Consider the following 13,108-nt stretch of genomic DNA (forward strand, 5'->3'; position numbering starts at 1 on the left):
ATAGTTTGTAGACACTATTGCGCAAACCAATGAATATACACTTATTTGGATTTTTTTTTACCAAAAATGTGTAGCAGAATACATATTGGCCTAAATTGATGAAGAAATTTTATTTTCATTTTTTTTATTTGATTGGTTTTATAGCAAAAAAAAAAAAAAAAATTTCCTTCAAAATGGTCGTTTTTTTTTTTGTTTATAGCGCAAAAAAATAAAAAACCTACAGTGGTGACCAAATACCACCAAAAGAAAGTTCTATTTGTGGGGTGGGGGGGTTGACACATCAATTTTGATTGGGTACAGAGTCGCACCACCGCGCAATTGTCAGTTAAATTAACGCAGTACTTTATCATAAAAAATGGCCTGGTTATGGGGGGGGGGGTGTAAATCTTTCGGCGCTGAATTAAATATCCCCCGTGCCTTATTATAAGCAGCTGAATAGAACATGATCTGAATGAGCTGCACACAGAAAAAAACAAAACGCTAAATATGGTCCGCTAGAGGATGTTAAAATAACTGGTGCAAATTAAAGCTATAACAAATTTTTATTTTTTAAAGGAAAAAGATCATTTAATTAATATAGGAGATGGTAAAGGTTAGCCCGTTAGGATCAGAGAGTGGAGGGGGAAGCAAAAAAGTAAAAATAAATAATAAAAAAATATCGAAAGTTGCGGATCAAAAAAATCAAAGACATGGAGGCCATAATTATGAAGAGGATTGGAAAAATGTACTAGACATAACTATAGGTTCCTTTACTGTACATCTTTGACTTCATCAAAACAGTCCAACAGCAGGAAATAAACTCCATTACATGACCGCAGCATCAGTAAACCAAATTAGAAATTAGACTCACTTGAGCATCCCTGTAGCACATCTCATACTGGTGGATCATCTGCCGACTGATCTGGCTTCCATGGTAAACCACAGTATTCATCTCTGTCCATGTTCGAAACTCCCGTTCCCAGTTGGTGATCGTGGACAGTGGAGCAATGATCAGAAAAGGCCCCCGGATTCCCATGAAGAAAATCTCAGAAAGAAAAGTGATCGACTGGATGGTTTTACCAAGGCCCATCTCATCTGCCAGGATACAGTTTTTTCTACAAGGTGAAAAAGCAGTCATTACTATTCACACTTTAAAATTTCAAAATACTAAAGCAAACGTAACCTAACATCGAAAATTACATCTCCTCTTTTACAGGTTGCTTGTTTTTTTTCCAGCAGCCCGAGAGTGATCTTCACATTTTTGAATAGCTATGGCTGATGCTGGTTTCCAACACTTGAAGGTGCACTGGATACCTGGTCCTTCACTGGATGTGGTGGTTCCTCCTGATGGCTGTTATGTCTCTACTGTGTCCTGAAATTATGTAGCGGCTGCTGGGGAACCACTATGCCCATCTGGGACAAGGTATCGGACACGCCCGGAAGTGTCAGATACTTGCAGTGTCCGTAGTTCAAGAGAGCAAAGCTTTCAACTTATGCTGGAAAGGTAAGCATTAAATATCTTCTCTTAGGAGGTGCTTTAAGAGTGTGACCCTTTTTTTTTAAACTTCCATTTCATTTAAGGGTTTCTGGTCTGCTTCATAATACCTGTGTGAACTCGACTAAATGTCTTTGTGAGAAAAATCCACAAAATATTTAATGAGCCACCTAAGCACCTATTTGATTTATAGAAACTTGAGATAGACAGGTTCTGCTCAAAGCAGAGCCATGGTGGGGAGGAGATATCTTTCCCTTAGTATCAAGGACGGGGTAAAAGATCAATCCACTTTACCCAAAACTTATTAAAAACAAAAAAAAAAAAACTTAAGAATTGTAGGCCACGCCCCATAGCTATACAAGTAATGGCACACGCCGGAGTGAACACATCAGCCGGAGCTAGCGTTGGGAGAAGAAGACAGCGGAGAGAGAAGAACCGGAGGAAGAAGACACGTTGGAGTTACTTTAATAAAAGAACTTTGTCAAAAACCTGTGTACTGGTTTTATTTATTTTTGACACTTTTTTGGGTGAATGAGTAGGGGTACAAAGTACCCCTACTCGTTCACATAGGGTGGGGGGCTGGGATCTGGGGAGCCCCCAGATTCCGATAACCTCCCGCCCACAGACCCCCACAACCACTCAGGGTGGTATTGAAGAGGCATAGCCCCCCTGCCCCAAAAGCCCCCCCCCCACATGTTGAGGGCATGTAGCCTGGTATGGTCCAGGAGTAAGTGGGGAGCCTCGCTTGCACCCCCCCCCCATCCTGGCCTGCGTGCTCGGATTAGGGTCTGGTATGGATTTTAGGGTGGACCCCATGTTGTTTTTTTTGGCGTGGGGTCCCCCGCTCAAAATCCAAAGGGTCTGTTATGGTCTTGGGGGGGGGGGGGGGGGGTTGGGCACGCCGTTTTTTGTTTTTTTTTTGGCATGGGGTTCCCCACTCAAGATTCATACCAGACTCAAAGGGCCTGGTGTTGTTGGATCAAAGTCGGATACCGCTCATGGAAGTCGCATGGCAGTCAGGCATGAAGTTGTAGGGCAAAGTCGGATCGGAAGTCTTCTGACTTCTATGTCGGAGCAGTGTGAGCAAGACCTTACTGTACAAAAGAATAACAGCTTACTTCAGAGAGTAGAATTTAAAAACGAAGTTCAGCAATTGTTAGGTATGCTTAATGTATACTCGATGCTACACACAAGCAAATACATTCAGCTTGAGAGGAGCTGTATGCTCCGTTAACAGTTTATATTCAAGCATAATATTTACACCATTCTAAAAAAATTCTTATTTCACCTGTTGTACCAATTGAAGAGCAGCCAGTTCATTCCCTCTAACTGGTATTCCCTTAGCTGGTTGTTATTTTTATACGTGCGAGAACACTCCAGCTTCTGCCACAAATCAGAAGGTGGCCGCTCCTGGAGAAACACAAGGTGATTGAAAATTACAAAAAAATCTCTAAGTTATTTTAATAATTTAAAATAAATAAATTAACAAAGAGCAATAGTCCAGACTATCACATCTACCTATATTGTCAAAACTATCTCCAAATTATTGAGTTCTAGTATTTTTATAGAAGAACACTGTTAATGGTACAGTATGCAAAGACATTTTAGCCAATAGTGGGCTTCCAACCTTGTGACAAGAGATGAGGAAGGACCCATTTTTCTTTCGGCATTAGTGTCCCTGTACACAAAGCCAGCTCCATTAAGGCATGGTTTGACAAGTTTGTTGTGGAGAACTCATGTTGCCTGCACAGAGATCTGACCTCAACTCTTCACCTCTACTGAAAACTTTTGAGATGAACTGAAATGGTGGCTGTGAGCCAGGATTTCTCATCCAGCACCAGTAACCAGACCTCAAATTCTCTTTTGCCTGAAAGGACACACATTCTCAACAGACACACTCCAAGATCTTGTGGACAGCATTTGAAGGAAAATGGATGCTGCGTTAACAACAAAGGTTGGGCCAACTCTAAATGAATGCCCATAGTTTTGGAATGGGATGTGCATGAACTCTTATGCTGCGTACACACGATTGGAATTTCCGTCAGAAAAAACTTGGATGGTTCTTCCGACGAAATTCCGCTCAAGCTTGCCTTGCATATACACGGTCACACAAAAGTTCTCTGAACTTTCGACCGCCAAGAACGTGGTGACATACAACACTACGACGAGCCGAGAAAATTAAGTTCAATGCTTCCGAGCATGTGTCAAATTGTTTCCGAGCATGCGTGATTTTTTGCACGTCCGAATTGCACACAAAAAATAGGATTTTTTTATTACAGCTTACCTGTAAAATCCTTTTCTTTCAACGGACATCACGGGACACAGAGCCACAGTAATTACTGATGGGTTATAGGGTATCACTAGGTATTGGACACTGGTCACACCCTAAACAGGAAGTTCAACCCCCTATATAACCCCTCCCCTTCCAGGGATACCTCAGTTTTGTAGCAAAGCAGTATAGGTGTATTAGAAGAGGGGCGGGACCTCTGTGTCCCGTGATGTCCGTCGAAAGAAAAGGATTTTACAGGTAAGCTGTAATAAAAAATCCTATTTTCTTTTCTCGGACATCACGGGACACAGAGCCACAGTAATTACTGATGGGATGTCCCAAAGCAATGCCAACTGAGGGGGGGGAATCACAACCAAGTAGGGTGCTATCAGACCTGAGGACCTTGTACCGCTGTCTGCAGCACACTACGCCCAAAGGCGATATCCTCATGCCTTCTCACATCCACCTGATAGAATCTGGTGAATGTATGAACTGAAGACCAGGTTGCAGCCTTGCAGATCTGAGCCATAGAGGCCCGTGATGCACTGCCCAAGAAGCACCAATAGCCCTTGTGGAATGTGCCTTGATCTGAAACGGGGGAACCTTCCGTTTCAAACCGTAAGCTTGAATAATCAACTGTCGATTCCATTTAGAAATGGTCGCTTTTGACGCTGCCTGTCCTCTATTGGGACCCTCCGGCAGCACGAACAAGACATCCGTCTTGCGAATCTGAGCAGTTGCCTCCAGATAGGTCTTGACTGCTCTTACTACATCCAAAGAATGTAATGACCTTTCTTCCGAAGAACAAGGTTCTGGAAAAAAGGAAGGTAGCACAATGTCTTGGTTTAGATGAAAATCTGAAACCACCTTCGGTAAAAAACTAGGATGAGGGCGCAGTACCACTCTATCCTTGTGTATAATCAAGTAAGGCTCTTTACAGGAAAGAGCTGCTATTTCTGATACTCTTCTAGCAGAAGAGATAGCTACCAGGAAAATTAGTTTCCTCGTCAGTAAGACCAAAGGAATCTGACGTATTGGTTCAAAAGGTTGTTTTTGTAACACCGATAGAACCAAGTTCAAGTCCCAGGGGTTTAGGGGCGCCTTTACCGGAGGATTAAGACGCATCACCCCCTGTATAAAGTTTCAGAGAATGCGAAGCAAGCAGCCGTTGAAACAACACTGATAAGGCCGACACCTGGCCCTTGATGGTACTCAAGGCCAGCTTCATCTCTAATCCTAATTGTAGAAAATTCAGAATCCTACCTATGACATATTTCCTGGGATGCCAACCCCTGGATTCACACCAGGATACATAAGCTTTCCAGACTCAATGATAAATCATTCTGGAAGCTGGCTTCCTTGCATTGATCAAGGTAGATATGACAGGACCTGAAAGCCCACGATTTTTCAGAACGTGGGATTCAATAGCCCACCCGTCAAATCTAGCATTTGTAAGGCATGCTGGAACACCGGACCTTGAGCTAACAGGTCTGGGTGTATCGGTAGGGTCCACCGGGAACCCACCATCATCCCTGCTATTTCTGCTTATCAGGTTCTTCTGGACCAAACGGGGGCCACCAGAAGTGCCGACTTCCCTTCTTGCCTGAGTCTGCGAAGGAGCCGTGGCAGTAGCAGAATGGGAGGGAATGCATAAATCGGTGAGAACCGATGCCACGGAATCACCAACGCATCCGTCCTGCCTGCAAGAGGATCCCAGGCAACCGGTAGGAAGGATTTCCCCTTCTGTAGGTTTTCGGGTATGAGCTGTCAACTGAGGCTCTAACTCATGGCATGCGATAGCTGCATTGGAAAGTTTAATGCCTGCACCTTCCTGTTCCAGGTCAACAGAATACTGTGTTGCAACAGTTATGCTTGGAACTGGGCATAGGGAACTGCTTCGAATGAAGCCACCATCTTCCCCTGCAGCCTCATATAAAGGCGGACAGAAAGACCCTTCTTGGCCCTGACTGTCAGAATCAGCTCCCTTAGAGCAGTGATCTTTGCTTGCAGACACTTCAGTTAAGCAGGAAAACTGGGCACATATAGGCCTGCATCTCTGATGCCTATTGATATCAGAAATTCTCCTCCCTGCAGGACGGAGATTACTGTCTGAATTGATTCCAAACGAAAGGACTGCATCCTTGGGAATCGTTTCAGATCTCTCAAATCCAAAATGGGTCTGTCGTCCCCATTTGGTTTTCGGACCATAGAAAGATTGGAACAGAGTCTCAATCCTTGATCCTTTGTGGGAACCACCACAATGACCTCTTGCGACAAAAGTCGCTTTATCGCTAGAAGGAGCGACTGCTTCTCTTCTGGCTTTCTGGGAACACCTGATCTGAGGAAACGAGGAGAGGGACATTCTTGGAACTCCAGTCTGTACCCTAAGGTTACCGTGGAGATCACCCATCTGTCCTGGAAGTCCTTCTGCCAGGGCCCTGAGAGCTGCAGCAGTCTTTCCCCCCACTTGAGCGAGCGGGGCGCCCCTTCATGAAGAGGTCTTAGTGTCTTGCTTAGAAGACCTTTTCCCCCAGGATTTCTTGTGTCCCTGGGGTTGACTCTTGTTTCTTGCCCCAGACGGAGGAGACCGTCGTGACTGCCTGGAGGCTGATGCCCCTGGCGCTGGGGAAAGAGTCCGTTTAAAAGAGGGACGCTTACTCTTCTTCTTATCAGGTAAGAGAGTGCTTTTCCCACAGGAGATCGTCTTGATATAATTATCCAAGTCCTCTCCAAACAACCTTTCACCACGGAAGGGAAACCCAGCTAGAAGCTTCTTACATGGTGCTTCGGCTGACCAGTTTTTCAACCATAAGATTCTACGTATATGCACCAACCCAAGCAAGAGGCGAGAGGTTTGCACGATAGAATCTCTAATGGCGTCAACAGCATAACATAAAGCCGCAGGAAGGTTAGCAAACCCCTGGGCCTGCTGTTCAGGTAATACTTTGATGACCTGCTTAACATGGTCTCTTAAGTATTGACAGACTCCAATCGCTGCTACTGCAGGTTGGGCCACTGATCCTGCTAAAGAGAACATATCTTTCAATAAGAAGTCCATCTTTTTATCCACAGGATCTTTGAGCATCTGAGCTTTGTCTACAGGACAAGTCAGATTACTATTTACAGAGGAAATGGCCGCATCAATGGCCGGTATTCCCCACCTCTTAATAAACTTTTCTTCCATAGGATAAAGTGTAGAAAACTTTCTCGGCGGAAGAAATCGCTTATCTGGGTGATCCCACTCAGAATAAAGCAGCTTTTCAAGTAAATTATGAACAGGAAAAGCATGTGCTGCTTGGAAAGGTTTCAGTGACCCCAAAGCAGAAGAGGTTTCTGTAGTAGTTTCAGGTATGGGCAACTTAAATGTGGAACGGACCAAACCAGTGAGGATCTGCACTAAGACTTTCTCCTCTTGGGAAGTCGCAGAGGGTCGCTCTCCACCTGAATCCTCCGAAGAGGAATCATCTGTCCCATCCCGATCCTCTGAAAGGGATTCATCTCCTTTATCCCAGAGCTCCTCTGACTGAGGGTCTTGGGGAGCAGAGGAAGGCCTTGTGCGTTTTCTTTCACTGAGTGAAGATGTAATCGCGGCCATTAGTTTTTTCTCTAATCCAGAAATGGTTGGGGAAAAAACTTCTTGTGTAATATACACAGGGGCTGAAGTGCCGGCAGCAGATGTAGCCCCTAACCCCAATGGCTCTCCCTGTCCAGCTGCCCCTGGTCCCTCAGGAGGGGATGGTGTAGCAGACAGGGGGTCCTCAGAACCTGAACGAGACCCCCTAGTGCCTCTGGTTCTTGGGGTGCTTGAACCTCTTCTACCCATAGTGCAAAGCAACAAGGTGTGAGGTATCAAAAACGAACACTGACTGCTGAGCGATGTAGTCTGGCTAAAAGCCTTGCTACCAAATGCCCAATCCGGTGTTCTTTAGTGAATGCAGCCTAGGGGAATGCCTGTGTCCCACCTTACATGTGACTGTCAGCTCTGTGTCTCTCCAAAGCTCAGAGCACCTGTACAGTGTGCTTTAAATAGCCACGCTTTCTGGCACTGTGGGTGTCTGGGCACGCTGACGCTGTGCTGACGCCCCGCCCCCCCCCCCCTCGTTTTTGAAAAACGAGCGCTTCCCGCGCGAGCCGACCCTTTCTGACAATCCTGAAGGGAGGCTGGGGTTGGGGGAATAAGGAGGAGGCCAGCAGTGATGGGCCCTGCATCGCAATGCGGCTTCGGTGGCGGCAGCGGTAGCGGCTGTGACAGTGCGGTCTCACCCGCCTTACAGCATACCTGAGCCTTTCCCTAGCCTGGGGGGACCATCCCAGCAGAGAAAACCCCCCACCATCTACCTTTGGAGCTGGAGGAAGAGCCAGTGCAGCGGACGCTGAGACAGATCAAACATGAGAAGGTTTGTGCTCTTGGCCGCCCCCGGTGGTCACAATAGGCACAGCATGCATTCACCTTAAAGGAGAAAAGCCACTAGAATTAAAATTCTGTGGAATCTCCTCTTACCTTATCCAGGCCGCAGGGTTCAGTTTACACAGACCCAGCCTTCGCCTCTCACGGTGGGCTCCGTTTGTGAAAAACCGTCAGAGACTGGGGCCCCCATCAGTAGGGGGATCCTTCAGTTCTGGGCCTGTAAAGCACCTCGCCAGAAATTAGGAAGTTTAAAGCCATTTTCTGATCCGCGGGTCCAGCTCTCTAAAAAGAGAAGCGTTACAGGTAAAACCTCGTTTCTTCGGACACGAGGCCCGGGTACCATCCAATTCGGCCATGAAAAGACACTTTGAAAGGATCCGGTCGCCTGGCTTGCCCCAGTATAGGATCTTAGAATATTCCTTTTGGAGCTTCAGCACAGGACATCTTTGCACGTCCAACACCTAAGACACTGGTGTAAAAACTGAGGTATCCCTGGAAGGGGAGGGGTTATATAGGGGGTTGAACTTCCTGATTAGGGTGTGACCAGTGTCCAATACCTAGTGATACCCTATAACCCATCAGTAATTACTGTGGCTCTGTGTCCCGTGATGTCCGAGAAAAGAAAGAACGCATTTTCGGATAGGAACTTTTCCCGACCAAAAAATAGAGAACATGCTCTCAATCTTTTGCTGGCTGGAATTCCGCCAGCAAAAGACCGATGGAGCATACATGCGGTCGCATTTTCCTACAAAAAGCTCTCATCTGAGTTTTGCTGGCAGCATTTCCGATCGTGTGTACGCGGCATTAGTTGTATTTGTTATGTGTCCACAACATTTTGGCTGTATAATGTAAACAGAACCAGTTGCGATCGTCACGTATTGCCCAGCAACTATGTAGTACGCTTGAAGCTTGAAAAGCGGCAAAGACATCAATCCTTCTTTTAGCAGTATTGTCAGACGGAGCAGCCCACAAAACCCAATGGTGTCAAGGGAGCAACAAATCTTAGTATGCTGCCTATCATCTCAGCAAGCACATGATATGAGTGCACAAGTCAACGGTGAACCAGTATCTCATCCAGAGCAGATGACAGCCCAAGGTAGAGATAACCAACACCATGGCAGGTCCGAAAATATGCAATATGCAATATGCTTATATCATATTAGGATCTAGGTCTTTGAAACCTGTAATCATTTTTGGCACATTTCATTAGCATGGTTTTCATCTGTTCTAACTAGGAAGCTGCAGTCCACCTCTTTCAAGAGATGCAATTTACCCCAAAAGGTATGCCCAAAAGCTATGAAAGGGACAACTTTGAAACACATTATTTGGTGTCTTTTTATATGGTGAAGATAAAAGGATTTTTGTACTCCCCATAAAATCCCTTTCAGGAAGTCTATTTAGTTACATAAGATTTCACATACAGTCAAATTATACTGCCACTCACATGAGGATTGTACACAGTCAAACAAAATCTAAAAAGTTAGAGATAAACCCTCCACTTGCCATCATGCCTCAGTTTGTAGCAAGTACAAAGACCATGAACACAGAGAGGAGATACTCCCTCAATTGACTCCAAAACAATGATTTTAAGGTGAGCACACTAATCCTACTTTCTCCTACCTTTGAGGGACAGAGGAATTGGGACATCGAAAACCACTTCAACTTAGCGGTTGTTCTCTTACCCACCCCTAACAGGGTACAGAGTACCTGCAGCAGAAGAGCTGCCTAAAGAACCAATGCCCAAATCTGCAACCAGAGGAGCCTGACCCCCCTACTATTTAGGAGAACATGTCAAAACGACCAGAGGGAGGACACAGAGAATCAACGTGATGCTAAAGACCTAGATCAAAAAAATACAGGGGTGGAGGGAAGAACCTGAATGAGCAAACTGGGATTTAAAGAGGCGTTCTAACTCCGACAGTAAAATCCTGTTAAAAAAAAAAAATGTTACCGTTGGTGGTCAGTAAGAACAGAACAAGGATCAGAGTTTTATGTGGAGCTTTGCAAAGCAAAAGCAGCATAATAATCACCCAGCAGATTATATCAGCAACCATACCCTCAGCATTACCTTTTCTGTGTTAAAACTCACAGCAGCTGGAAATTTGAAATGCACCCAGAAGTGCAAATGGCAAGGTAGCTCCAGCTGCTCATCCTGAGTGGCACACTCAACAGAATGAGTCTTTGGGGCAAGCATAGAGGCAATGGCTCTGGACCTGGAAAGAACTCTGCAGTTCTTTTACCAGCACATGAAGTCTTGTTTTTTAGCCTTTTTTCTTCACTGCTTGAGCTATGCTATCTGAAACTCATTCCTAAGCTTGACTTTGTAGTCCTTGACCCTTCTGGTGAGTGTTACAAGGTTAGCCTGGAATGTAACTTTTGGGCACTGGGTCCGAATATGGTGCTTTTAGCACCATATTCGGACCCAGTGCCCAAAAGTTACATTCCAGGCTAACCTTGTAACACTCACCAGAAGGGTCAAGGACTACAAAGTCAAGCTTAGGAATGAGTTTCAGATAGCATAGCTCAAGCAGTGAAGAAAAAAGGCTAAAAAACAAGACTTTTCTCAGGAGAGCTGAAGAAGAATTGTGCATTTTCCTAGGAAACTAGCAAAAAAATGAGGTATGCTCAGTAGAGAGGGGTGGTGTTTATCCTGGGCTGACATGTGCTTTTTTCTTTGCCAGTGTCCACTCCTTTTGTATGCAACAGTATAACCTGACTGTATCTGAATTCCTGTGCCCCTCAATGGACAAGAAAAACAAAAAAAAAAAAAACTTCATTTGGGATGGACTAACACATTAATATCTTACTGGGAAGAGAACTCATATTATTTGGCCTTCTGAAACAAAGGGACTCTAAATCTGCATAGCCTGCCTCTGCAGTCAATAAGGACAGTTCAAGGAAATAAGACAGGGAGACCTTATACCAAGGCATAGCTGATCAACATGGAAATCACAAGAACTGCACATTACATAGATTACAGTTAGAGAGAATTTTAGGCACTACCTACGTCAGTCTGAAAGGACAAAACTATGAGGCAAAATAGACAACTCCAACAACCTGTACAATCAAAATCAATAGTAAACATTCATAACTTACTGATTTGATTTTAATATCCTATTAGAAGGTACATAGATAATCCTTTTAATAGTAGAATTTATATATCAAAAAGGTGAGGGACCCTTTAAAAATTCCGAGCTCCATAAATCTAAGTCTTTTTTGTTTAGATCGTACACTTACTGTAACAATGTGCTCAGGCAGAACTTGAAGTACTTCAAATTCCTTGACTTTGCCAGGATCAACATCTTCCTCCAGCTCCCAAGTGCTTTCTTCATAGGACAGCGAGCACCACTTCACCAGGTAATGTGTTACCTCCTGTGAGAAAACACATCAAAATATGCAAATGCATTCTTGCTCTACCAACGAATCTGTAGCAAGTTGTTAGATTTTCTGGCAAACAGTACATTAAATAATAAACACATACACAGGCTTGCAGATGTCCTTATGGCTTATTTATATTCAACTATTGTGGCTTTGCTTGTAGTTTACCAATGAAAAGTGTGTGAGAAAAAAAAAAAAAGCAAGCAACAAATCTCTCCAATACATGCACATTTCCCTAGGTTTTCTCTTTAAAAATGCTTGATAAACCTGGATGATTCTTCCAGAAATCTAGCAAGTACCTATATTCCCCCTGTGGGCTGACATTGCTTCACTGAAATCTCAAGCAATGTGGTCAGCACTGTCTGAATTCATACCTGCTTGGAATCTAACTCCACCGGTCTTCCACGGCTCTTCAGCCTATTCCATAAGGATTCAAAAACAGTGCTGTTGCCTGGACTCCAACGAACTTGCCCACTTTTTTGTTAGGCGCATATATCACAGGAACAGTGCACACCCAGCACACTGTGTGCAGGGAGCAAAACAGCAAGCTAGAGCAGCTTTCTGTGTTTCTTCTTCTTCATCAATGTGCCTGCTCCCTCTGGTGAGTGCCTGCTCCCTCTGGTGAGTGCCTGCCTCAGTGGTTAAGAGGGAACCTGGCAACTGCCTTCTCCCCTCTGCTCAGCTAGGCAGTGCGAGGGAGGAGGTATCTTCTCCCAGTTCAGTGACCCTCTGGTAAGCACCTGTACAGATGTGTTTCAGAGGGAGTCAGTTTGATCTGCACACATGAGCCTGGTCAGATCAGGTGGAGATCCGGGGCTAATATATGCTCCACATTGTCTGCTGTCCCTGCAATAAATTATACAAATCTGGTGTGACATCAGCGGGTGTAAAATAAATAATCCCATGCTACAGGAACATAGTAAAAAGGGGAAAAAAATGCAGTGACATGATGTAGAAGGAGAAAAGGAGGTTTGGGCCTAAATTTGGGTTATGCCTATAATTTTCCAATTAAAGAAGAACTCTCATGAACATTAAAAAAATAAAAATAAAGATAGGTCCATATGTTAAATGTATGAATACCTTGCTTTTCACCTGTCTTAGGAGTTTTTTGTGGTAGTCTAGCTCACACACACCCTCCCTTTGCATGTTCAATGATTGCACTGGTCTAGGGCAAGCACCTAGTGCCAGAACAAGCCCCGTCAAATTCCTAATTAAATAGACATATCTCATACCACCTAGAAAAATAGGACGACGTGTACTTTGTTCCCTAGGGGACAGGAGGAACTAAATACATTTGATATGACTTCTTTAAAACTCAACTTAAGTCTTTCCACTTCTTTTTTTTTTTTTTTTAACATATGTATGTTCAACTTAACGTAAAGTGATTGCAAAGTCTCAAATTTTTTCTTTAATAACAAACATGTTATACTAATCTGCTCTGTGCAGTGGTTTTGCACAGAGCAGCCCAGATCCTCTGCTTCTCAGGTCCCTCGCCGGTGCTTCTGGCCTCTGCCCCCTGCCAAGTGCTCCCACAGCAAGCAGCTTGCTATGGGGGCACCCGAGCTGATCCACTGCTCTG

At 44.5% G+C, this 13,108-nt stretch overlaps 1 protein-coding gene across 4 annotated transcripts in view; it reads right to left on the reverse strand.

Annotated features, from left to right (window-relative positions):
- The window catches only part of CHD6 (chromodomain helicase DNA binding protein 6), a 218,600-nt gene that overhangs the window by 109,449 nt on the left and 96,043 nt on the right, over positions 1 to 13,108 (reverse strand). For all 4 annotated transcript variants that reach the window (XM_073606328.1, XM_073606324.1, XM_073606325.1 and 1 more), the window contains 3 exons: positions 11,389 to 11,523; positions 2,763 to 2,884; positions 851 to 1,094 (listed from right to left, as the gene is read on the reverse strand). In XM_073606328.1, coding sequence (XP_073462429.1) covers positions 851 to 1,094; positions 2,763 to 2,884; positions 11,389 to 11,523 — 501 coding nt within the window. The remainder of the gene's footprint in view (positions 1 to 850; positions 1,095 to 2,762; positions 2,885 to 11,388; positions 11,524 to 13,108) is intronic.

The sequence above is a fragment of the Aquarana catesbeiana genome, linkage group LG12, assembly GCF_042186555.1.
Source record: "Aquarana catesbeiana isolate 2022-GZ linkage group LG12, ASM4218655v1, whole genome shotgun sequence".
NCBI lineage: Eukaryota > Metazoa > Chordata > Amphibia > Anura > Ranidae > Aquarana > Aquarana catesbeiana.